The sequence below is a fragment of the Hippoglossus hippoglossus genome, chromosome 14 (assembly GCF_009819705.1).
Source record: "Hippoglossus hippoglossus isolate fHipHip1 chromosome 14, fHipHip1.pri, whole genome shotgun sequence".
NCBI lineage: Eukaryota > Metazoa > Chordata > Actinopteri > Pleuronectiformes > Pleuronectidae > Hippoglossus > Hippoglossus hippoglossus.
The window spans coordinates 21,888,071-21,915,162 of record NC_047164.1 but is presented as its reverse complement, the minus strand read 5'-3'; the positions used below and the strand labels follow the sequence as shown (position 1 = coordinate 21,915,162).

Here is a 27,092-nt window from a genome sequence, read left to right as displayed (position 1 = left end):
CAAATCAAAGTTCCTGAACATGTCAGACTGACATGACGTTTGTGTAATGACTTACATGAGCCGCCGGGCACACAGCCATCCCTCCTACATTGATTGACCTTGTTCATTATCCAGGAAATACATTCCTAATCTTCTGAGCTCAACTACACAAGCAACGAAAGTGACATCACATATACAGAACTGTAGCTGTATGAGAGCCACCTGTAATGCAGTGTATATGCTGCAGTTGAAACAACTAGTTCTGGTGGAGTCTTACAGGCTTGTCCCTGTATTTTTGGGGCTCCGTATGTTTAATTCGATCTATGTGGACCAAGAGGAAGAGATAAGAATGAAGGTATTCAGTAGCTTCTATAACAAGACTGTTATTTCTGGCAGTTTTGAAGTGTGAAGAGGGTTCGTGGAGGAGAACATTTAGACATCAGGGCATGTCGGGAACTGATGCTTTCAAATGAAAAACAAAAGGATCCCACGATCTCCGTATTTATAAAATTCTAGATAACACCCTGTTTTTATTCTGTAGCATTCAGTCATATCTGAATGCTTCCCTCCCTCTGCTCTGAGTTAGTTTCCAGAGCCCAGAGATAAAAGTTTATTGCTAATTTGATTTAGATACCATTGGAAAAACAATTGAATACCATGGATGCTTGTGGAATTCAGTGAGCAGATGGGCTTGCCTTGTGGAAAGCTCGCACATAGCTTGAATAACAATGATCAGAATGACTAACTTGCAAATATGCCCCAATAATTAAGCATATACCTGCATAAGTAAGTCACTGGAAATAGCAACCACCCTGAGGTCACTGGTATTTGGGGAATTACTTGTTTCCAATTTGAATTAATTAACTCTTCTATGTAATCCTTTACAATGTATCCCCCTAATGCCATGCTATAACAAAAGCATTTGGAATGCTAAACATATCTCTGTATGAAATGCATGATCATTTTCTGTCTTTATAATCTAAAAAAACGTTCCTTTCACTTGCCCTAATAATCCAATATGCATTTTGTTTAGCACTACAGACCAAAAGCACATTCCTAAAAGTAAAGGCAAGAAAGCATCTTACATAGTCAATTGTCACGCATCTGAATGAAATCATAATTGAAAATGTTCTCAGCCCATCACATGTCTCATTTCAACCTTGAATTGAGGTGTAGAACCCTGCAGTAGTATACATTTAAGACACATTCGATTCCTGTTGTGAGAGAAGGTAGCAATGGGCTTGAATGATAAAATTGCGTTGTCAAGGTAACAGGTTGTTCTGAAGACTGCAAATATGTCGTATTGGGGATGCTGCTATACAATATTTCAACCTGCAGCCTCGACACGAGCTCTGTGTTTCACTCCCTCCAAGTCGAGCAGGTATCTGCAGATGTAATACGGTTTGCATTCATAATTCAGAGATATTTAATAGCCAGTCTATCTTCATCAATATTATTAAAATTATTCACTGCAAATCTCATTTGCAAAACCAAATCATAGCTGTTGGATACCTTGAGGTGGCACCGTGATTTCTTTCAAATGATGAATGAGGAAAAAGGTGGGGACTGCCAGAGAACAGAGATAAACTGAGGCACCCTTTAACATGGCTCCTGATGTAACCATGGATACCTCTATTTCATGGATGGAGTAATTTTAGCTGGAGTGGGACCTGAAGGACAGATATCACTGTTTCTGCAGTGCACATCATATATTAGTGCATCTTAAATAGCAGGTTACTGATGCATTTAGTCTTACTGTTAAAATCATATTTTTCATATGCAGTATTACATTACATAACATATAATTTAGCAGACTTACAATAAGTGCATTCAACAGTATAAATGCAGTATATGCAGTATGCTATGGGGTGATAATAAGACATCCCTTAGTGTAATGCTCAGGACAGTTAACCACTGATATTGGGGAATTTTGTTGGTTTGCTGGAACAAAGGTACATTCACAGAATCCAAGCAGGTGTCTGTGATGCCATGTCTGACAGTACTGTATATATAATTTTGTAACCTGGCAAACAGCAGTTGTGACAATCAAGCCCATGGTTTTGCAGATTATATGTCAGTAAACTAAGAAAATTGTAGAGAAGGAGAAAAAATATCTAAATCTGAATCAAGATCACTGTGAAAGCTGTAGCTTCCCTGAGAAAATGCTCACATGTTCTATGTGATTCTACCGAGGTGTTTTCAAACAGAAATGCAAATGACAGCATCAGCAGCCATGACATAATTTGTTGCTGTTGCATTTTATGAATCCCATTTCTGTGTGAGGTGAGAGTTCAGGATAGTAGTACTGAGACTTTTTCTGTTGAGGAGAGAGCAGGGGAAGTGTCGGCACTGTCAAGGCAACCATGATAGTGCAGGCCACCGGGGATTAAGAGGAGATGTAGCTATGATAAAAACAGAGCAGCACTGAGACGAGCTCAGCCAGTTCCTTAAAGTCAAGAAACAAGAGATTCCATTGTCAGTATCTGAGATTCAGAACACTACCCTGGATAACTACACGTCTTTACCAGCTACTGTCATAGATCTGGACAAAGTCATTGGAAATAGACAGTGGTTCATTTTACCTGGCAAATTTTTTCCATCAATTTAAATGTTAGAAAAATGTATCGGATTCAAAAGACCTATTCATGGACTTGCTGCTCAGTAATGTTTACCAAATTGTTCCAGACCTGGGTGTATTTATAACCTCATGAGAATTGATTTATTTAGAAACAATCATCGATTAGAATCCTTGTCTTATTCAAAATGACAGTTTGTGGATCATATATTTATATTATTATTTATCAAATAGACACGCCTACACCTCAGAATAAATGTAACAGTGCAGACAGAGAGATTAACGGCAGCCAAACTAATAATAATATAATCATATTTATATTATTGTGGACATGTTTACATTTATCTATTTGGCTTGGACCTCAGTTATTTGCACGGTGAACACAGAGGATGCTTCTGTTTGCTCCATCTCAGCTCGGTCAAATGCTCTCTGTCTCCACCTGCTGGATTTATTCAGCACTGACGCTACACATATATCACTATCAAATTAATTGAAACACTGCATGTTCAAAGATCGTCTTCTATTAGCTGTGAATGGCTGTGGTAAAAGTGTGGTAAATAAGCTGTTTATAATTCTAATCTTTTCAACCCGTGTTCCCTCCCATATTGAGCCGGATCAACCTGAGGGAGGCGCTGTTCTGTGGCCTGTGCAGAGCTGTGGCAGGAGAGGCAGGTGATGAGAGCCAACATTTGATCCCTGTGCCAGTATTCAGATGATTCCCACTCACACATTTTCATGCCAAATCAGTAATTTTAGTAACATGTTCTGTAAAAGCTTAAAAATAGAAAACAGCTTACAAGGTTTGGTCTCTGATACATCATCCTGTAAAGGTTGCAATTAATCAACTGTGCCCTGATTTATCTTCCTGTAAAGTGAATGAAAACTTTTTATGAAAATGTATTGCTTGTTTTTATTTTCTCTCTCTTTATTAATGAGGTATTTGAGAGAGATAACTGGAAATGACAGGACAGACATAGGGAACACGGTCTGCACCTCAGACCCTATGACTTGGCAGTCGTATCTGTGAATACATCAGGCTCGTCTCTACTTCTAAAAACAAAAGCACTTGGTCTTGATATTATTCCACATAGTCCTGATCACTAACAACAACAAGAAAAAAAACACTTCTCATGTCAGTTTGGCACACTCACGTCTGAGTCTGGGGTAATGGTACTTATGAGATCCAATTATCAGAGAATAGGATTTTGTCAAAATAAATGACAACACAAATTTCTCTCCCTTCTCATTAAACTGTGTTTAATTATTCAGTGTGCTGTGCTATCAATTTTAAACATGCCCCAAGTCCACTGGCAAATCTTCTGAGGGATTGTTAGGCTTCTTAACAGTGCTCCAGTTTCTCTGTGAAATTGTTTAACTGCCATAAAATATGCTTCTCTAAAGAGATTTTTCATTTATGGATACAGCAGAGTGAAATTGAATGGTTTATGGGAGGAAATAGCCACATGCCTGGATGCAAGGCTCTGCTGTCGCTCTAGTGGGGCCTTAGTCGTTCAATACAGTGGTTGTCAAACTATAGGACCCACCTGGGTTCTTGAAGTGGGTCCCTGAGGGTCTCGGTTTAAATGCAGATCAGAGTGATTGTGCTATATCAGCATTCAGTGATGGTTTGCTGGGTGAGATAATGACCCCCCTGACCAGAGCACTCACTCTCTGTCGTACACCTGCAGTAGACATAGACCATACATTTCACATAGACATGTATATATGAATCTATATTTGCTAAGTCAAAGTCAACTTTATTGTCAATTGTGCCATTTGTACAGTATGACGTAGCTGGGATTGAAATGCTGTTTCTCTCTGATCCCTGGTAATAATTTCCCTTTAGACTATTTTATAACTGACTGTAGACGGCCAACTTTGTGCCCAGATGACGGTTATCACAGCACAGAACAAATGTCTTCATATATACTGCAGCCATATGTTCATACTGAGGACTGCTATGTTCACTTAGAGCCTCTGTAAACAGTATGTAAGTAAATATGTTTTTGGCTCGGTACACTCAGAGGACCGAGAGGAGAGAAACATAATAAAATCTTTTTGTAGTAAATACTGGATAACCGTATAAGGCTATCTACTGCAGCTAACTACTGTAGCAAAGTCGATGGCACTCCAAACCACATGGTGGCAGGAACACGCTTTGCACCAGTTCACACACGCTGAGCAAAATCAATTGATGATGCATTCAATGGTGTCGCAATAATCGGAAAAACATTTTTCCAAACTGGTATAATATGTTACACTGTTGATAGTTGCAAACTGACCCTAACTCAAAAGCACTTAACATCACCTTTTAGCCTACAACCACGTTTTTATAATAAGCCTGCATACGTTTAAATGATGTAAATATTTAAATATGTCAGTCACACCTGATGGCCACTGTTCTCTGCTCTTCGTTGCTATGTATAAACACGGGGTTCAATGCTCCAAACATAAATACAGCACATCCATGTTTTTGTCTCCACATTCAGAAGACACAGGGATCTTCCGAGGAGCACGTGAATGTACAGACATGAAAACAGCGGGGTTACTGCCTCTTTATATGCAGTCTATGGTCTCTGCTAATAAATGTTGGTCCACACATATGAAGGTATTTGACCATGATCTGTGTGGCGAACAGCAGCGTTTGCACGAGTGAAGCACCAGTCGCACCCACACAGTCCTGAGAGGTGATGCAGACTGTATATAAAGATATAGACTGTATATAAAGCTATACTTCTTCTTCTTCTTCTTCTTTTTGTTGTTTAATGGCGGGTGGCACCTAACGTTAAAGGTGCATTACCGCCACCTACTATGCTGGAGTGTGGGTCAGAGTGTTTGGTCTGCAGAAATACATAAATTTTAAAAAAAATCAAAACAACCCTAACTTAAACTTAGATCCTCTTTATTAAACCAGTTTCTTTTAAAAACTCAAACAATACTTTATATTTGTCTTCTCCAATATTAGGCAAAATGTTCAGGTTTAACTCTTCCACCCCACACTTCCTCAGCTCCTTTTGTAGTTTTCCTCTCTGTGTGTTATATTTCTGGCAGTGACAGATGACATGCTCCACAGTTTCTTCCCCTAAACCCCATTCACATTGTCCTGATGGATGTTTCCCTATTAAGTGCATTGTTTTATTTAGTCCTGTGTGTCCTATTCTTAGCCTTGATATAACTGTTTGTTCTCTAGTGTTTTTCCCTATTGTTTTCATCCCTCCCATTTTCACAAAGATATAGAGTGTATATAACGATACAGACTGTATTTAAAGATATAGACTGTATATAAAGATACAGACTGCATATAAAGATATATACTGTATATGAAGATATAGACTGTATATAAAGATACAGACTGTATATAAAGATATATACTGTATATAAAGATACAGACTGCATATAAAGATATATACTGTATGTAAAGATATATACTGTATATAAAGATATAGACTGTACATAAAGATACAGACTGCATATAAAGATATATAGTGTATATAAAGATATAGACTGTATATGAAGTTATAGATTGTCTATAAAGATACAGACTGTATATAAAGATATACTGTATATAAAGATACAGACTGTATATAAAGATATAGACTGTATATAAAGATATAGACTGTATATGAAGTTATAGATTGTATATGAAGTTATAGATTGTATATGAAGATACAGACTGTATATAAAGATATAGACTGTATATGAAGTTATAGATTGTATATGAAGATACAGACTGTATATAAAGATACAGACTGTATATAAAGATATAGACTGTATATAAAGATATAGACTGTATATGAAGTTATAGATTGTATATGACGATACAGACTGTATATGAAGATACAGACTGTATATAAAGATACAGACTGTATATGAAGTTATAGATTGTATATAAAGATATAGACTGTATATAAAGATATAGACTGTATATGAAGTTATAGATTGTATATGAAGATACAGACTGTATATGAAGATACAGACTGTATATAAAGATATAGACTGTATATAAAGATACAGACTGTATATGAAGTTATAGATTGTATATGAAGATATAGACTGTATATGAAGTTATAGATTGTATATAAAGATACAGACTGTATATGAAGTTATAGATTGTATATGAAGATATAGACTGTATATGAAGATACAGACTGTATATAAAGATATAGACTGTATATGAAGATACAGACTGTATATAAAGATATAGACTGTATATGAAGAGGTGAGCTCCTCTCCGGCTCCTCACTTCCTGTGCGCAGCGTCCGTCTCGGGGTGTGTCGCTGTTGACGGAGCCTCCTGTTCTCTCTCTGTAGTTTAGTAGAACTTGTTCAGCCCGAATCCTCCCACTACTTCCCTGGCTGCTGTCGCCTCACGGTAAATATAAATGTCAGATGTAAAGACGAGCCTCGCCTGTGGGATTAGATATCTGCTCATCACGCTTATTCTGAGTCTTGCGCACTTTGACAGATATCGCACCTAGCCATGTCCGTTAGCTCGATGTTAGCTTAGCTAACGCTGAAGTTAGTTATGAGCTCAAAGCTACAAGCTAACGCCACTCCGTGCTAGCTTGAAGCGCCACTGTTCCACTGTGTTTAATGACATTAAGCAGCTGTTTTTAGTAACAACACCACAACACAATGTGTCGTTACAACTGCATCGTTAGCTCTGTCGGGTGTAGAGCTCGTTGCGAGCTCACCCAAACTTGGCAGTGACGTTAAAGTAGGACATTTTTTACGAACTACTTGGTATTTAAAACTTCTAATATGTTATCGGAACAGCCGATAACACACTGACACAACCTTCAAGTGTCATTTATCTCCAGTCTTTGTTGTACTTTAAATGTTTCCATAACAGGAAACAATGTGAGAGGGGCTAGTGGGTGTGCTTCCGCCTCTAATGGGACTGTGTAATTCAAACCACAAAAACAAGGCATGTCATTGCTTGATCTATAACAAGCTCAACCGGTGCGGCTGTAGCTAGCTAGACAAACACTAAAGCTGCTAACATAGCATTAGCATGATAGCTACATACTAATCAATGACGTTGAATCCAGTTCCTGTTTGTGGAGGTTGACATTCATGTTTGTTTTGCGTTGCCCGTGTTCTATTCATATGTTATAAGCCATTTACTCCTGCTTTTAAACTCTTACTGTTAGCTGTTCCTTTATAGAAGTAGATTCTAATGTTGCCTGGGGTTTTATGGAGCATGTTCAAGAATCTGAATTTGTGGTGTAAATAATTTCTTCTGACTTATGTTGCACTTTCACAGTTGGTAGAAGATGTTTTGGGCCAAAGCACTCTTCAAAGGCGTCATTGATGTTGTGAGGTAAGAATCTGCCCGAAGTACCAGCTCAAACCAAGAGTTGTGGCTTGTGTTTTGACTTTTCATCTCACTTGTCTTCGTCCTGTCTTTTTAGCAACATCGACCCAGCCCAGTTTGTGCCTTCTGAGCCTGTGAGTGACACATTACATTACCAGCTCTATCTGCCCAACACTGTACTGTAGATGAACAGTTTTAATTTCTATTTGCCAATGTCTCTGTCCCCCAGCCTCCTCCACGTAGACCACTTGCATATGCAGAGCAGCATGAGAATGATGAGGAGAAACAGTTCCGCAAGGTCTTCCAGCAGCTCGCTGGAGATGTGAGTCTACCTGTACTTTGGATTTCTGCTGTACTCTGCAGTAACCACACCCTTTACTCCATTAAATTAACACAAGAAGATCTGTAATTTGAATTATTAAAAAAAAAAATGCAGTTGGGTGTCTGTACAGCTTTCTGAAGTCCTAACTGTTATAATAATATTTGTCATACAGGACATGGAAGTGAGCCCCACTGAGCTCAAGGACATCCTGAATAAAATCATTGGAAAGCGTAAGACACGTTTGCATTTGCATTTCTCTTAACCAGCCCTGTGTGTAGTTCTTATACTTCTGTGTAGTCTGCCTTTCTCTGTTGTGATTCAGTCCTTAAATGATTTACGTATCTGCCGCATTATATGATCTCATTGTATGTGTATATTATCATATTTCAGATGGAGATCTGAAGACAGATGGTTTCAGCATTGAGTCTTGCAGGAGCATGGTGGCAGTCATGGATGTATCCTTTCTATCATAAGTAGGTTTTATTTGTTGAGTTGTATGGTCGACAGTAAATTGCTGACAGTTGACCGCAGAGTAGAAAGCCGATCATAATACGTTATATGGTGCTTAAAATTAAATTGAATACAATTTATTGATTTTTGTTTTTTTGCCATGTATTATGTGAAGCACTTTGTAACCATGCTTAGAAAAGTGCTATAAAAGTGAAGTTATTATTAAATACACAGAACAAATACATCAGCATTTGGTTGGGGGGAAAAAGAGCTGTGTTGACTCACCACATTCCATCACACCCCACAGCTCATTAAGGCTGAGAACATACATTGAAATGTTGAGGGAAGTAACTGACAGATTTTAAAAGTTGGGCTAAGCCTGCGTTCATTTTTGCCTGTTGTGCCGGTATAGTCAGGTTTAATGACCTTGAAATGTGTGCGGGTTAAATGAGTAGATCTCCTCTGGCGTACTGCACTAAAAGCAAGGGGCCGTGCTATAAAAGAGCTCTGACATCATGTTTTTGGAAACCGGGGCTTCATAGCTCTGTATTGTAAGCTTGAAGTAAAGTCTTTACATTTTTCAATAGTAACAAACATGAATAGTATATTGAAAACTGTGTGAAACTAAATGGGTGTTATGTGATCCCTGTCATGTAGTGTAGGAACATGTTAGATGAAAAGTTTGACATAGATTCCCTGCTGTGAGGGAGGGAATGTCACGAGGAAGGCATATAAAAATACTCCTTGGGCAAATACAGCATGCCCACGTGTAATGCAGTAGCTGATCAAAGCTGGAGGAAAGAAGGAAGACTGTTGTGTTGTCCTTAATGCTTCTTCAGAGTGACAGCACAGGGAGACTCGGCTTTCATGAGTTCAAACACCTCTGGAACAACATAAAGAAATGGCAGGCAAGTAGACCATTTTGAATTTATTTTTGGGGGGGGGGGTTTACACAGCAGTTGCTCAGTGACATTCCTGTGGTCAATTGTCTTGTGTAACAGTGAACACAGATGAAGCTGCAGTGAAGTGTATACATATCAGCTGTTGATTCTGGTTAAAAATAACTTGGATTAGCATCCCATTTTTGTCCTTATTAAAATGAACTGCCATGTTTTATGTTAACTTGAATCTGTTACTATGTTAACTGATGGCCACACATTAAACTGGCTACATTGCAGGACATTTTATTTCCTGTCAAACATATTCTGTCAGTGATATGACTCAAATGTTATTGAAATTGAATTAGATGATGAATTTATTATAATTTTTACTTAAATGCTTTTTGATTATTCAGTTGCTACAACCATATTGGCAGCTATTTGCTTTGTTGGAAAGTAACTGTTAGTTTATCTTTTTCTACTTGTAGTCTTTCTAGGCAGTAACGCAGCTTAAAAGGAAATGTTTCAGATGCCAATGATGTTTTAAATTCTTATATTGTTCTTATTTAGGGAGTGTATAAGACTTACGACACAGATGGATCTGGTGTCATTGGTGAAGATGAGCTGCCCGATGCTTTCCGAGCTGCAGGTGAGCCTTTTTTTTTTAACTGATCTTCTAATTTTTGCCCAACTACTGTAAAGATGGGTCCGAACTAACTTAAAACGCAGTTAGGATTTTATTAACTATTAGTCGGTGCATGTTTTCAACAAAGAATATATTGGATTTAAGTAGTTTCATGAGCCAGAAAACTACTTTATTCTATCAAATGTGTGTGTTTTTTCTCATCACATAGTTATATAAATGTAAACACCTTGACAGACATGAGCAGTCAAATGGGTTTGAGTGGCTGTATAAAGGGTTAATGTTTTGAATATTATCCAGTTGTTTGAATATATTTGTATGAATGAGTGCAGCATGGGGAGCATGGAGCCCATGTACATATAACTTAAATTCCTATTTAATATTAAAATGACTGTGCTTTCATCTGTTCATCTCTTTATCAGGTTTCCCCCTCAATGACCAGCTGTTCAAGATGATAATTCGCAGATACAGCGATGAAAATGGCAACATGGATTTTGATAACTACATTGGCTGCCTTGTGAGGCTGGATGCAATGTGCCGTAAGTTTCAAAGACCAGTCCTAAAATCAATTGATCTCTTTATTAGTAAGTCAGCTTTATCTCTGTGATAACAATGACTGACCTGGGATTTAATCTCATGACCTGAAGGTATAGTAGGCTTAATATCTGTTCTGTTTCAGGTTCCTTCAAAACCCTGGATAAAGATAACAATGGGACTATCAAAGTCAATGTCCAGGAGGTAAAGTCATCTCAGATATTTTCAACATTAGTGGGTTTTAACTGGAATTCAGATTTTCTAAAAGCAGTGGCTCTGTTTTTTGGAATAAGTAGCTGTTTTCAAATAGTCATCTTCTCTGCTCTTGTGTCTTTTCAGTGGCTTCAGTTGACCATGTACTCTTGAGTCCAGACGACGTCTCTCCTGCTTGTTATACGGAACCACTTTATTTCTCTACACAATACAATACTTTATCAACTATCCTTACTCCATACTTCCTGTGATAATCAGAAAATCCCCTGTGCGTGCTTGTTTGGAATATTAATGCAATGAGTGTTGGGGGACTCTTTGTTCTGTAGTACTTGCCAGAAAAAGGTACAAACCTGCACTTACAAAGGTACCCCTAGCTGAATACTCAGGACGAGTTTGAAGCCAATATAATTCAATTAAAATATGGTAGTATGTTGAATTGGTTTTTGTTCAGCCTTTAGATTTGCCTCTTCCCACAAGTCAAAATCAGCCTAATAACCAACAAAATTTGAAAATCTAATGTGAAAGCAGGAATCTCTCATTCTAATGTAGCTGGGGCTGGTTTTACAAAGATGGGTTAAGGAACATTCACATCCTCTGTCAACGCTGTGTCAGCTGCTGAAATACAGGAAAAGCTACGACACTCATCACTTTCAAAAATCTTCCACAAGGCACACTCGAGGTTACCTCAGGTGAATGATTCCTTTTTAGGGTATGTAGCTGCAAGCTTGGTCGGCCATGTTTTGTAGATCAAGTAGCTATCACCTATTTTTCTTCATTGACTCATGACTGTGGGTGTATGTAAACTACATGATGGATATCTCCGTCTATCTACTGTTAGCGCCTGTTGGGGCAGGACAGTTTGAATATTTGTAGCATTCATGCAAAATTTATGGAAATTATTGGCCTTACAAAAGCTCCACCCCACCTCCACCTGTGGACAAACCAGTTTCCTCACCAAATGGAACAAGCTATGACCGTGTGCAGGTCTTTACAGAGATTGTTGATTTAAACATTCGAAGAATGTGCCCTTTAAGTTTAAAGGCTCTGCTCACCCACAGGTGTTTTCAGGTATTTTGCCGGAGGTAGAGTTCTGTAGAAGCTGTACTAACAGTTGCTTCATGTATAGTTTTACATGGCTGTGTTGCTTTTGACCAGTCTCTGTGAAAGTCCCTGTGGTCCATCCACCCTGACTAGAATAGTTGAGAGACAGCCATGTAAAATTATATATAAATTGTCTGTCTTACTTTTTGTTAAACCTCATTATTAAGTCTCTGTGAAACCAGGCCCAATACTACTGAATGAGAGATAGTTCACTAAAACCTTCGAGTCTGCTAATTTAAATTAAGTGAAGAAGGTGATGGGTTATGGTTTGTTTGCACCACAGCCTGTCACAGGCAGATCTTGGTTTGATTATTTGTACACATGTTTATTGTGCATCAGTTACATTGGTATAATAAATGCATAGTGGACAGTGATACTGATGCTTTCTACAGCCAGTAGACAATCTTAACAAAGAAGTTATATCTAAAATCCCAAATGTTCTTTAAAGTCACCTAATATTAGAGGCAGTACGCTAATATATATTTCAGTTTACCCACATCTATATCTTCTTTCTAATAATAATGAGGGACAATGTTGTAGTTGGGCAGGCTGATATTTAGCTTTTTAATATTGATTCTAGCAGTGCAACTTTGCAATAGCATTCTGTTTGTCTTCACTTCCTGATCACATTATCACTTCTCACTGTTTACTGTGCCTGCGCCAGATAGTGCCAGCACTGTGTGAATTTATCATATATAACAGATGTGTATGCCACTAATGCATGCAGCCAATTGAAAAGAGGATTGCAAAAGTTTTTTTTAAACCAAGCCGTGGTCATTTAACTGTTACTGAAAATGTTTGGTAAAATACATATATGTGCCATATTTGAAATAAATGGTAACTTAAATGTGCTTCTGTGGCTATTTTTGAATTACAACTTACAACTTGTATGTTATGATGTTTCAAAACAACCAAATCACATTCTCCCTTTGTAATCTATATATACTTATCTAGAGAACTAGAGTCAGACTACTTGTGCACTAGTAGTAAACCTTGATTAGAAAGAAAAACAGCTAAAATAATGTGATGGTGCCCTGCTCTGAGAAACCTGAAATAAAATCAGAATCTGCATAACTTGTACAGCACCAGCGTACAAACTGCTAATGCTGTATAGTGATAAATACCAACACTCATATCTGTGTTTGTGTGTGTTTTGGTAAAGTCAGCCGACTGTACCGGAAGTTAGAGTTGCTCCTTCAAAATAAAACCACATATTACAGTGATAAATCTAAGACAAACACGGCAACTTAATTAGTGAAATGACTCGATCATCGTGGTCATTGATGTATAAGTTACACGTCAAACCAATAATTAAACGTCATGTAGTAGCTGGTGTCACATTCATGTTATGTTAGTCGGCAATATTTGAGCTACGCACTCAAGTAAAACATGCTACCTTACTAAAGCTAACCGGACATATTTTGCTTAGCGTTAGCTTCACGCTGGTTAGCTTGACGGTAGCTATCCCGGCGATAAGGAAGTTAATCTTCACGTTTTTGGACCAAATCCCAACTTCTCTGTCCTGTGGTATGTTCACCATCTCGTTAGACATCTTTGCCATCACCGCACACCCTTTTCCAGCGAGGTTACGTGGACTAGCCGCTTCATTAGCCATTTCTGACTGGTATGTAGCGTTAGCTAGCGTCCTGCTGCAGGGAGAGCTAACCCTCTGTTAGCTGAAATGTCCAGTTACATTTAACACCGCGTAATACACGTATGTTGCTGTATATGAGAAGATTTAAATGGCCGCTTCATGCTAAAATAACCAGGACAACGCTGGTAAATGCATCAATTCAGTATAAGTACGAATGCTCTCCAGATGTAGCTAGCTATCAGGCTATCGAATGTGTAGTAATAACTATAGCATCGTCCATTGTTCATTCACTCATCAGTGCCAGTGCTAACAGTGTAATGTTCACACTAAACCTGCACTATGTATCTGCTGAACTGTAGGAGAACCCTGGGGCATGTACAAGTAACGACCTTACAAATAAACTATTGATAATATTGATTTTATTAATATTTAGTTAATCACCCACTTTGACTGTCACACAGTTATTGCTCAGGTGCTGAGGCTGATCGAGTGTTTCACAGCATTAAAGATACTCACCCCAGCTTCTCAGTCCCAAAGATCAACTGCATAGTTTAATTTATTGAAAATGTCTTCTTTCTTTTAACTGTGCTGTTAATCAGACTCCTGAGCCCTGACACGCAGCTGGAGGAGTTACAGCAGAGCTCAGAGGAGACTACAAAGCAGCTGCTGACTGTGTGTGTGGAGGATGTCTTCTTCATCATCATCATTATTCTTCAACCAAGACAGTGTCACTCGCTTCAAGAAGAGAAAAGCCCGGTTCTCATTCAGCGAAGTCCACATACTGTTGGATGAAGTGAGGAAGCATCGAATGGTTGTTGTGGGTATGTGTCGTTAGCTGCCCAATGATTTCATTCATCTTCTAAAAGTAGAGATGGTGCCTCAAGGTTTTTTGTCTGAATATAAAATAGTTTGGCACACAACTGTATACTGAAAGTTACAGTGACGTTCTGAATGATAAAATGTTGAAATTGGCCCAACCATTGACCTAATGACATTCAAAAGCAAGCACTTATAGGGTCTATTTGATTTTTGATTTTGATCTTTTCCCTCCAAAGGCAAATTCAACCGTGGTGTACCAACAGATGTGAAGAAGCACACATGGGCAGAAATTACCGCACGTGTCAATGAGATTGGAGAGTGTCAACGTGAAGTCATTGAGGTCATCAAGAAATGGTCGGACCTCAAGTGTGACACCAAGCGGAAAGTGGCTGCCATGCGGTCAGGGACAGTGCCCAATAGGGGCCTCAACTCACGTCTTTCCCGAGACCTTAACCAGACAGAGAAAATAGTGCTTCAGATCCTGGAGATGGGCGAGGAAGACCATAACATGGGTGACTTCGGCCCTCTGGGAGATGATGACGATGTGCCAGATGAGGAGGAAGAAATGGAAGAGGAGGATATGATGGGAATGCAGAATTCTCCTAACGGCGCGTTGGACATGTCATCTATGCCTCCACCAACCTCTTACTCCATTGGTGGACTTGCACAGTCAGGTAGCAAAGAAGATCAATTCATGGGTGCTTAAAGGAATAGTTCAACCTAAATGGATAATTTTGTCAAAAGGTTAAATACCACTGAAGTTTGATATGTCTACTTAATAACAAAGAATTTTTCACCTTTCTTTTGAAAGTACATGTTGTGGGTGACAGATTTAGAATAACTATTAATTTTAACTGTTTTAATTGCTTATTGAGGAGAAATGCATTGAGGTTGTTTTATTTGAATGCTTTGAATGTTGTAGGAGACTCATCACAACCTTCCTTCGATGTGCAGTATGAAGTACCTGCCACGGAAGGTGAGATGTCAAGTTTTGGATACATATGAAGTTAGTGAATTTTCATAACATGTTTTACAAATGACAAATTACTGATGAGCCCTTTTTCTGTCACTCAAGACGCTGAAGCTGCATTTGCAGACTCAGACGATGACCAAAGGGATGACGCACCTCCTTCCACTCAGGCATCAAAACCAACAGAGGACCATCTAGTAAACAACGGCATCCAGAAACAAGGACGACCTCAGACGCCCTCTGGACCTTCAACCTCAACAGCCACGCCTTCGCTGCCAGGTCAGCCCTCACAGAACATGAGGGACAGCATCCTGCATAGTGCATCGCTGAGCCTTCAAGAGCAACACGCCACCAACATCCTGCTGGAGACGGTTTCACGCTCCCTGGAACTCCTGTCTGAGTCGGTGCAGCAGCTGGCGGAGACTCAGCAGGAGTTTGTGCGGGAGTCGCTGCAGCTCCAGCGGGAGACGGTGCAGGTTCTCAGAGACTTCACAGGTGGAGCCATTGCGCTCATGCATGACAAACTGAACGGACGGCCAGCATTATAGCAATAAAGCGTCAGAGTTGTAAAGTTGTATCACTGACTTCATACATGGCCTTCAGGCACAGGATTTTTTTTTAAGTTCCTCTGGACTCCATTGCTGGTTACTGTAATTTTTGATAATCCTCAACAGATTTTCCTTGGCTATATTTTAAAACGGAATTCATCGAACTGCATTGATGGCATCTCCGTGGTTACATGAAAAGGATATAGTGTTCGTTATAAAGAAAGATCGTGTGGAGGATTTTTTTTTTTTTGCTACTGAAAGTGAAACTCCTTCCACTTGCATTGTAAAACATTTTTTATTAAGCTTACACCACTTTTAAAGCCTTTACATTGTTTTAATGTTGAGATTCAAAGGATGAATCTAATTTTAAAAAGTCAGTTAAATCCACGTGTGTGTCCTTGTATAAGTTGTAGCTTTCTCTTGCATCAGTGTCTGGAGATAATCACATGTACTGTAATGGTAAGTGGATTTCTGCACTTGACCATTATATGGTCCATTTCTCGAAAGGCTAAACAAGGTGTGTTAAATAGTTGGAAAATACCTGTAACTGAATACTTTGACTGTCTGATTTAGGTTTTTTACATTACAAACATGAACACTTGAATATGAAAGTTTCAATAATTTCTTTTAAAACATGGAATAAACTACTGCATTTAAACAGACCAGAATTCCGACATAATTCAGATATCACGTCATCAATACAAATGCCCTTGAATGGTTGATCAAAAAAATGTCAAGCTCAACTGAAGATGGTACATTGGAAATTAAAAAAAATATGAATTGCTTCACAGACTGGTTGTTTAAATAAACCCATGAGAGGAACCTTAATAAAGTGTATAAAAAATACAGCTGGACCTCAAAGGAAAAATCAAATGCTATTCAATGTGTTTTCATTGTCATCAAATACCATCGAAAGACCAAAAACTAGTAAACCAAAGTATTGTCTGTGTGCTGTGTCCTCTGTGCCCTTTAGTCCTATTCATTGTTGTCCAGAAACTATTAAAACACATTGATGAGCCACACTTTTGCCCTGGGTGACATGTTCCTTCACAATGATGAACATGAGCATTGTAGTTTTAGTTGATCTCTCGTACCATGTCCTGCTGCTGTAAATATTCACTGCAGCACCAAGTGTGTATAAATCCGCTGCTGAAAATAGACCCCAACAAGTGTGTAGTATCCTTTCAGAAGCGTTTTCCAGCTGATTAAGGAAATTACAGGACATTTCAATTAAGACTTTATAATATTTGTGATCCAGTTTTAAACATTGAGCTAACAGTCTTGGGGCTGAGAGCCACAGGAAAGGTTAGGGAGGTCTGAAAGTTGAGAGGCAATACATTGGCTTTGGTCTTCTTTTGGGATCTGCTGACAGACCGAAAAATATAAACACCAGATTTGTCCTAAAGGTATTGTCCTTCATGAGGTGAGGACATGCGATATCACAGCTTCATTAACCATCCTTAACTGAAACAACTACTGATGTTGTTAGTTGGAGTTCAGCCACTTCTGCAGGTACATAAAATGTGCAGTAGGGGGCTCTGCTGCACAGTCTGCCTGAGAACTAGCAAACAAAATACAGAAATTGTCCCAGTGTGTCTCTAGTGTTTCCTCAATGTGATGTAGTGTAATGCGATAAACAATCAAAAACATTTTTCGATTGTGGTGTTTAGTCATTAAGTGGCATGAATCATCCCCTTGTCATGTCTGAACTAAGAGCTTAATTTCTTCTAAAAGATTTGAAAATAATTTGTAATATTAAAACTGATGGGATGTTTTTATCATTAGCTTTCTCAGCTTTATAACTGAAACTGTTTATATTACGATAAATGGGTCACGGATAAAACCAGTGATCACAAGAGTCAATTTGCAGTAATGTGTTAGTATGTCTTTATTCACCAGAGTCGGTTTGAGTTATTGAGTGTGATTGGTGAAGGTCAGTGAAGATGCAGACGTGCTCCTGGCAGCCTCATCAGTTAAAATAATGGGTGTACTATACAACACTTTGTTGAATAACATTTGTCCTATGATTCCACATCATCCAAAAACTGCTGATGATGGAAGCCTCCAATGAGGAGGACAAGTGAGGTCTGTTATGTTGTTATTGTTGCGGCTGTATGTGTTCCTGTTTTCTCTTGTCTCTCCTCTAGCTCCACCCCGATTAAACCGATCAGTCATCAATGAGGGGCACCTGGCCAGTGGATTGAGGTTCTTTAAAAGCTCCTGTTTCAGGATCAGAAAAGAGGCTTCCAGTGTGGGGACTGCTGGTGCTGCTGGGCTGCAGCATGGGATTTTACACATTGTATGTACTGTGTTGTTTAATGTTAATAAATCCCATGGTTTGGGCTCTTTTAAAGGCTTGATGTTGTTGATTCGTGTCAGTGATCTTACATGTTGTTCGCCTCATAGCCCCACATAATCGTGGGGCGTAACAAATTGGGGCTCGTCCTGGATAGAACATCCATGACATGAAATGACATGTAAATGCGTGTGTATATTTGTCTCTAATGACCTTTTGTTTTAGTAAAGGGGTCGTCTCTCTAGATCACTTGTTTTTGCAATGTGCAAATACTTTTGACTGGGTGCTGGGTGTTTGAGCGCATCCTAACATGTATTTAGCCATTGGGCCTTGCCACTTTATTATCTTTCCTTTCTTATTTTTAGTGGTATACCTGGGTGTGGGTACGTTCTCAGGGTGTGGCAGGGGACTTTGTCTTGGGTCTGTTACCCACTTACTGAGTTAAACGTTTAAAGAAGCCTCCTGGGGAGCCACTGAAGACTAGCTAGGCTAGTTAGCCATCTCATTAGGCAGATGGGGTTTGAGACCCCTCAGCACAGCACCTGGGTTGTGATCTCTTGTGAGATGACTCCGTTTGTGTGGTCACTGTGTTGTGGAGCTGTGATTAATGCATCTGATTCCAGTATCTTGTGTATGTGACCATTTGTGTTGTGGTAACTGCTCTCTGCATTTGTTGAATCACTTCTTGGTTGCATAGTGTTTGTTGGCAACCTGGATCCTTTTGGTGTTGTGGTAGTTGCAGTCCACTTTGGTTTGGTCACTTGTGTGTAACTGTTGTGTTGAATTGCAGCCATGCAGAATTGGTCTGACCTGTTCGTCTGGGTGTAATCACTCCACAGATCTTTGGATCTTAGTGTGGTGGGTTTGACCTCCTAGTTTGTCAAGTCTGTGTATGTTGCTGGTTTACATTATCTGTGACAGTAAGTGTGGATGTGGTTGAGGACCACTGGGTGTCCATTTTGGCTTGTGGTAGTGGCAGCTCACCCTTGTTGGGTCTTTGTGTTCTGTTTGTGAATGGCAGCAACTTTCTAGGTGGTCTACTTGTGCCCCTTTTGGTATGTGGCTGTTGCACTCCACTTTTGTGTTAGTCACCTGTGTAAATGTTGTTTAAGGTACATGAAGTAACATTTGTACACCTCATGGTGGTAGCCATTTTGTGTCAAGTGCTAGTGGAATCCACAATGAGCAGCAGGCACACACTACTCGTGTGCCTGCTGCTCATTTTTAATCCAGCAGCAGTAATTAGTTGGCCCTTCTGTATTGTGAACTGTTTGTGCCACCTCTCTTCAGCAGCTGAGACGGTTTCTGTTGTTTATCAACCTGACTTGTTAACATCAGCCTCAGTAATTGTTAAATGCATTGCAATGAATAAATAGAATACAGTCATTAGTTAGTGAATTTTGATGAAACAATTTATTCATTGTTTTGAGGGTGGGGGTGTTGCGGCTGTTTGTGTTCCTGTTCTGTGTCCCTGTTTTCTCTTGTCTCTCCTCTAGCTCCACCCTGATTAAACCGATCAGTCATCAATGAAGGGCACCTGGCCAGTGGATTGAGGTTCTTAAAAAGCTCCTGTGTCAGGATCCAGAGAGAGGCTTCCAGTGTGGGGACTGCTGGTGCTAAGCCTAGGAGTTTAACATTGTGTGTTGTGTTGTTTGATGGTAATAAATCCCATGGTTTGGGCTGTTTTAAAGGCTTTCTGTTGTTGATTTGTGTCAGTGATCTTACATGTTATTCGCCTCATAGCCCCACATAATCGTGGGGTGTAACAGTTATGATCGCATTCAGTCTTATATTTCAGGTTTTTAAACTGCAAGATCATTACTAACATTTTAGTAATGATAGTAACCTGACCCTCGGCTTGGAAAAAACTACATTCCCCAACTATATCAAAATACAGTTTATTAGTAATGCATACATCCAGGGGTACTGCTCATTCAAACATTAGAACATTAAAAAGGCAGAACATATTTATTCAAATTTCACATTTTCACAGATTTTGTGTGAATTCAGCAGTTAAATGTACTATTACAGTAGGTACAGTATTCATTCAGATCTCTATCACAAATCTTTGAAATTTTAAAACATCCCGCTCCATCTTTTAATGTTACAATGCGTCTAAGGATGTAGGGGTTACTGATCTGTAGACTGCATTCTTAATTATATACTGGTCCAAGTACACACACACACACACACACACAGAAAGAGGGAGAGTTAACTCAAACTGCATTGTTCTGCCGCAGCCCCCTCTGCTCTGCAGCCTCAGTTGGTTAAACAGCTGCTGGGGCAGGTCTGGCATGCTGCAGCAGGGAGGGGTGCAGGGGCGGGATGCAGCAGGAGTTCAACAGTCTGCTGGGGCTTCCTCCATAGCTGGAAGGCAGGGGGCAGCATTAGTGTCTGGCTGGGGGGGCTGGGGTCCTGAATAGGCAGCTGTATTCGCATTGTGTGCCAGTCTTTTTACCTTTGGTTCTTTATGGAGCCCTTAAACCTGAGACTTAAGCCTTTCTGAAAGACCATTATTCACTTTGAATGCCTATAAAACTGTATTCTACTCACTTCTTACTCTCTTCCATCTCTTTGGAATAAAATACGACTTTGTCTATTGTACTTAGAAAGTGAATATTTACGCTAAAAGTGTAACTGATTTAATTCACTTAATAAATGCCTTAACAGACTGCATTTGTTTGTACTATTCCACGTTTGTTTGGATCCAAAAAAATAGCAAATGTTCAGGATTCAAAATACACTACAATAAAATGAGTTGTATTCAAATAGATTACATGTTTGACTAGATACTGTTACAGTTAACAGCCCCACTTGACTTAACAAAATATTTCTACAAACAATTGTTTTATTTTTCTAGATTTTTCATCTTTCTCCAAAACTCAACCTATAGAAAATGTCCACTTGTCACAGTAGTAGGTTGACATCTGGCAAAAAGAGACACGGATTGAAAACGACAATAAAAACGTGGAAAAAATCTATCCATCGATCTGTCCCAGTGCAAATCTATATGTAGGGTTCCTCCCCCTTTCTATTGCCCCAGTTGACCCCTGTGCCCTTTCCTTTTCTTCAGTTTTAACCCCCACCTGTTCTCATTCCCTCGTTCCTCCCAGCTCCCTCTTTCATCTCCCATCTGCCACTGAAGCTGCTGCAGGAGTCGGGGCTGGCAGAGGAAAGGTTGGACTGAAGGACGGCAGATCTGTCTCGCTGCTTGGATGAGATTAAATTATTGTCACGGCCACATTTGTGCCCCAACAAAAAGAGTAATTACACATCTGCTGCTAATCCAAACAGTTAGATTTACTTCATCATATGTGTTGTTTTAGGGAGCATTTATGGGGATTTGCATAAATGACTTAGTGACAGATTTAATTTGTTCCATATGTATAAGGCAATGATCAGATTTTTTTGTATCCTTATACAAAATATTTATTAATCCACCAGCCCGTAAACAACCAGTGCAGAGTCTGTTTGTGATCCCTGTGTATCTATGGTACCTTATTGACTGGGTCTGTGGAGATACACAAAGAAACCATGAAAACACATCATCACACATTAAACTGCATTTTACACATTGTGTATTTTATAGCTAAAGGTAGAAAACACTTCAGTTGGTTGTTAACTACAACCAGAGACTCGTGCTCTTCTAAAGGATTGTTATGGTTGCTGAAACCCTTTCCCCTGTCACACCATTTTTCATTGTTCCTAGGAAGTTTAACATTGTATATTAGAAACAGGGCTTCTATCGGTACAGACTTGGTTAAGAAATCAAATATGCCACACATCATGCCTCACATTGCCTACTGTGGCTCAGGAGGTAAAGCGGGTCACCCTCTAACCAGAAGGTAGGAAGTTTAATGTCTTCCCCATTCCACATGCCGAAGTGTCCATGGGCAAGGTACTGATCCCCAAATTGGCCCTGACAGCTGTGCCGTTCACATAGAAAAAGTGCTGCCTGCAGATGCACAGTATGAATGTGTGTGTGAATGGCAAAAACAACCGTACTGTAAAGCACTTTGAGTGCTCATCACACACCAATTATGATGTTATTATCTCAACCAAGGTCAGGTTTTCACCCCTATTGTTGGTTTCTAAGCATCATTGCACAAAAAGAACTGCCCAGAGCATGAATCTTGGTGGAGGGATGCCGTATGGATCAGGGTAGAACCCAGTAAATTATGGTGTGGATCCAGATCTGGGGCAGATCCATTTTTTTTTTTCTTAAATATTGCAAGGGCATCATTCAACATTTTATCTTTTTCCCAGGGAATATTTAATGGATCTTGATGACTTTCAATCAGGCACATTTAGAGAACGGATATCTTGATTGAATTTAGGGGGACTGTTGGGCCATGGCGGAGGTATGAGTTCTACTGAGTGCCATTCTACAGTAGTAGATGTCATGTACTCAAATTGCAGCATTCAGGTGGTTCAACAGTAACAGTACTGTATCTATTACCTCCAGAGGGCCTTATCAGCTATTTGGCTGGCAGATCTCTAAACTAAGAAAGTAACACTGCAGACATCATTATGGATCCAGTAAGAGACCCTCAATCCTGCACAGAACAGAAGTGGCTCTGATTTAATGTAAATGGTAGTAGCTGATATTTTTTGCTGCAGTTGAATATTGATCATGGGGTTAAGAGTTGATAACCCTAGTTAATATATATTTAGTAATATGTGGCACAAATGGGCTAATGTATATATCAAATCAATCAACCAGTTAAAATCCAATTTTATATAGTCCAATTTGTAAAGTCCATAATCGAAAATCATTTATCTAATGGGGCTTAAAATTGTGCATCCTCTGCCCTTAACCCTCAACAAGCTTGAGAAAAACTACCCCCCAAAAAAAACTTAAACATGGAAAAAAAAGGTAGAAACCTCAGAGAGAGCCACATGTGAGGGATCCCTCTCCCAGGACGCCCAGACGTGCAGTAGATGCCACGTGTAACTGAACACATCAACAACATTACAATATTTACAACATTGATTAGAAGAAACAGTTTTTAAGATAATGGAAAAGTGTGTCAATGTTTAAAGTATTTAAGAAAATGTCTGTTAGAGATGAAGGGAGCAGCAATGACAATTGTAATGGAAGAGTTATTGTCAGTAATGGTAGAACATGTGAGTAGGCATATTGTATAGATGTAATGAAGCTACTTAATGATAGAGTTAGTGGAGAGAAAAAAACTTTAACGTTATCCCTGTAGCAGGTGGCTGTGGTTCAGGAGAATGAGCGGATCAAAATGTCGCTGGTTCGATCCCTGGCTCCTCCATTATGCGTGCCGACGTGTCACTGAACACCAAATTGCACCTGGCAGCTGTGCTTGCAGTGTGTAGGTGATGTGTGGTAGAAAAAGTACTGCACACAGATGCACTGTCTAAAACGTGATTCTGGGGACCTGTTAGCACCACTAAATTAAATGCATGGCTGCAAAACAAAAATTCAAATTTATTGATTTAAATAAACTCTCTAAGTTGCAAACATTATTTTGTTGAGTTATGATGAAAAAAATATTGTTGATAATTACATCAACTTAATATTGTTTGTAATTCCAGATCAAATTTCTGCATTAATTGATTTGAAAGGAAATTTAAGTTGTATTAACTTCATAAAATCACAATTTACCCACAGAATAACTAGAAAACTCAACATTTATCAGTGAAAAGGATAAATGCGTGGGAGAAGAAACACCAGGAGCCAAAAGAGAGAAGAAGAAATGCCAACACCTAAAGATAAAAGCGCTTTGAAGGAGAAAGCTAATAGCATCGTGGCAGATCAAGCTAGCACTCAAAGCCAGAGCAGCCCCGGATTGAGCATGAACTCCTAGGACATTATTCGGGCGATACAGGTGCTAGTATACATGCCTGGACGGATTCAAACAGTTGAGACTGTGTCAGAGGACATGCAGGCTGAAAAAATAAGATGAGAACATTCAAGGCAAGTTTCATTTCATTTACAAGTACATTTTAAAAAAGCTATGTATTTAGGCATTTGTATTAATTGTATTGGATTGATAACGTTGGACAAAAAGAGAGCGAACCTCTTGTGAAGAGACAAAAAGGGGAAAATCCCAAATCGTTGCCAAGAAAATGGCCACAACATTCTCTCTTTGTAGGCAAGAAATCATATATGAGGCTCATGCAATCAAAGACTTTATGGAGTGATGCCCTGCATTAGTTGATATAACTCAAGTAGGTTTGTTTGTAATATAAGTCTATGTATTTTGAATTTAAAACAGTGATATTGGTTGTTTGTTAGCCTTTTTACTACATTTTTGATTGATTTTCCGATATCTTCAGGCAGCCATTGGTTAAATATTTTAATGGAAATCAGTCTGAAGTTACTTAAACAAGTTATACTATTAAAGGTATATTTCAAGTCTATTACAACTTGGGTTGAAGTCCATTTTTTTAAGAGGATAGTTCACAGAAAAATGAAAATTCAGTCATCATCTACTTACCACTTTGCTGATGGAGGGATGGGTGAAGTGATTGAGTCCACTAAACATTTTTGTTTCAGTGGTAAACAGTGTTGGAGCCAAATCAAATACAATTGAAGTAAATGGTGATTCATTTTTCAGATGTTAGAAAAACATCAGGAAAAAAACATAAAATGCCTCCGTACTGCTCCTGTGGTGTCATCCAAGTATCCGCAAGCCCTGACATTCATATACGACCTGAAACGGCATCATTTACACCATGTTGTTAGCCTAAGTGTCCTGTGATATCCTCCTCTGGAGCCGCGTTCACGTTCACACGCACACACACTGCACACAAACTGCACACAAGCTCTTGTCCAAGGGAACGTATGGGGTGCGCGTTAGGATCACTATATCCGCTAGCATCGCGTCTTCCGGTTGGGGACTTTTAGTCTAAAACATGGTGTAAATTATGCCGTTTCGAGTTGAATATGAATGTCGGGGTTTGGAGCTTGGATGACACCTCACGAGCAGTATGGAGGCATGTTATGTTTTTTTTCTGTTTTATCACGTTTGAACATTTTCTACACTTCAATTGTATCAGATTTGGCTGCAACACTGTTTACCCCTGAGACTCCAAAAGTGTTTTGTGGACTCCAACACTTCACCACCACCAATAGGCCCACTTTAAGTGGGCCTATTTGGTCATATAACATGCCGTTTAAATTTGGTGATAAAAGAAAAAGAAAAAAAGCATCTGTTATCTTACAATGATAGAATATTTTTTCTCATTTTTATTGATGCAATCTATTTAGGCCATTTTAATTATTGGGTATGTGTGTTTGTAAAAGGGTTAAAATAGAATAAATAATGTCTCTATTGATCAACTGAATTCAGTAAGAGTGACAGTGTAAAAAGTCTGCAGTAATCATCTAGTTCATTATCTTGAACAAGCTAACGTATCTTTTCATTTGCTTTCCAGTACACCGAAGAGTTTGAGGCAAGCCTTGGTAGGCATGTGATGAAATATGCCATCATCGATGATCAGCAGTTAACCCCTGAATCTCACCACAAGACAGCAACCATCGCGGTTGAGGGAACCAAAGGAACTTAATCTATATTCTTTGTGTCTCAGAAACTGTTCCCGGATCTCGATGGACTGAAACCAGTGCCAAAGTGCCAAATCTCAAAACACTATTTTGATGTGTTGAGTTGAATTTTACATTTACACCTTGTTAAAGCCTTAGGAGACAAATTGTGATTTGTGAATATGGGCTATACAAATATAATTTGATTGTACATAACTGCAGGTCAAAATAAAAACAATTAATTGCAAAACAATTTTGTCGTGAATTAATTGATTTCTTCAAAGCTAAAAGAAGAAAAACTGTTAAAAAGTAAAAACTGCTGAAGAAAATCTAATTGGAGAAAATAGAATTTTTAAATGGTTGTCAACTTAAAAACTAGTTTTTTTCTTAAAATTATTAAAATTAAGAAAAAAAGATCAATAATGTGGAAAAAGTAGTTGGAACAACTTAATTTGAAGCAGTATTCAACTTTAAAGTTTGTGTTTATTGTAACAATTCTTAAGTAAGTAGAAATTAAAAATACCTTTCATTGCAGAGGAAAAGCTAATTGACCTAACTCAATGTTGGTTGTTGGTTGAAGGTAATTTCTTAATAAGTTGCTATGACTCAAAAAAGATCAACGCAAACTGTTGCGTAGATTTTCTTTGTTGAGACAAGACATTAAACCGTCAAGAGCTTAGAGTGGTCATTAACGGGAATATACGGGAATTAATGGGAATAAACTGGAAACTTTGGGGTAATTTATACTAACTGTATTTACCTTGTCATATACAGACATAAATATAAACATTTTGTTTTGTCATAAGCAGACATGCATGCAAACATTTCTAATACAAATTTTAAAAATGACATTTTTGACTTAATCCATTTGTGAGTAGAACTCTACCGTCTCTATGTGGATCTCAGGATAGAACCCAGTCAGTGAAAACTTATCAAAACCTGCAGGAACGATGGACTTAAATATGAAAATCTGACCTCAGCAGTTTCCTCTATGTGACAGTATGTTGGAGATGAGTATTGGTGGTTTCTGAATATATTTTTACTTTAGAGGAAATGAATGTAAAGTGCAAAGGGGAAGTAGTTTTACACATAAACGTCAGTTAATGGGAGGTAGTTCACAGGTGTTAAATGTCTCCTGTGGCTCAGCGGAGGAGAAAGCGATGCTGATGACGTCATCGACCATGATCAACCATGATCTTGGTTGTTTTAACCAAGATCATGCTGCAAGATCTAGAATTGCTAACGTTAGCCACTTGCCAGCAAGACAATTTTGTTCCTGTGGACTATAAATACAGTCACCTGTTTGCGTTGTCAATCAATAATGGATACTGCGTGCTTTCT

The 27,092-nt window shown here is 38.8% G+C and overlaps 2 protein-coding genes across 4 annotated transcripts; both read left to right on the top strand.

Moving 5' to 3' along the window:
- Positions 1 to 6,780: 6,780 nt before the first annotated feature.
- capns1a (calpain, small subunit 1 a) lies at positions 6,781 to 11,528 on the top strand. Its single transcript, XM_034607403.1, has 11 exons — positions 6,781 to 6,925; positions 7,820 to 7,876; positions 7,968 to 8,004; positions 8,100 to 8,192; positions 8,365 to 8,422; positions 8,583 to 8,647; positions 9,482 to 9,550; positions 10,091 to 10,169; positions 10,586 to 10,702; positions 10,843 to 10,901; positions 11,037 to 11,528. The coding sequence occupies exons 2-11, from the start codon at positions 7,830 to 7,832 to the stop codon at positions 11,061 to 11,063; spliced, it is 651 nt and encodes a 216-aa protein (XP_034463294.1). The 5' UTR covers positions 6,781 to 6,925; positions 7,820 to 7,829; the 3' UTR covers positions 11,064 to 11,528.
- A 1,697-nt stretch (positions 11,529 to 13,225) lies between these two features.
- On the top strand, positions 13,226 to 16,969 carry zgc:153990 (uncharacterized protein LOC768125 homolog). Of its 3 annotated transcripts, none has more exons than XM_034607402.1 (5): positions 13,226 to 13,538; positions 14,205 to 14,426; positions 14,661 to 15,090; positions 15,345 to 15,400; positions 15,500 to 16,969. In XM_034607402.1, exons 2-5 carry the CDS (start codon positions 14,291 to 14,293, stop codon positions 15,940 to 15,942), a joined length of 1,065 nt encoding a protein of 354 aa, XP_034463293.1. In that variant the 5' UTR covers positions 13,226 to 13,538; positions 14,205 to 14,290; the 3' UTR covers positions 15,943 to 16,969. The 3 variants fall into 3 exon arrangements, with proteins under 3 accessions (XP_034463293.1, XP_034463291.1, XP_034463292.1); XM_034607400.1 differs by having other exon boundaries at positions 14,661 to 15,098; positions 15,347 to 15,400; XM_034607401.1 differs by lacking the exon at positions 13,226 to 13,538 and adding an exon at positions 13,541 to 13,635 and having other exon boundaries at positions 14,661 to 15,098; positions 15,347 to 15,400.
- The last annotated feature ends 10,123 nt before the right edge of the window (positions 16,970 to 27,092 follow it).

Bases quoted from the DNA above. Each gene is read 5' to 3' on its own strand.
- capns1a (XM_034607403.1), top strand. From the start codon at position 7,830: ATGTTTTGGGCCAAAGCACTCTTCAAAGGCGTCATTGATGTTGTGAG. The intron at 10,170-10,585 runs GTGAGCCTTTTT...TCTCTTTATCAG, and splicing joins CGATGCTTTCCGAGCTGCAG to GTTTCCCCCTCAATGACCAG. The intron at 10,703-10,842 runs GTAAGTTTCAAA...GTTCTGTTTCAG, and splicing joins GAGGCTGGATGCAATGTGCC to GTTCCTTCAAAACCCTGGAT.
- zgc:153990 (XM_034607400.1), top strand. From the start codon at position 14,291: ATGTCTTCTTCATCATCATCATTATTCTTCAACCAAGACAGTGTCACT. The intron at 14,427-14,660 runs GTATGTGTCGTT...TTCCCTCCAAAG, and splicing joins GCATCGAATGGTTGTTGTGG to GCAAATTCAACCGTGGTGTA. The intron at 15,401-15,499 runs GTGAGATGTCAA...CTGTCACTCAAG, and splicing joins TGAAGTACCTGCCACGGAAG to ACGCTGAAGCTGCATTTGCA.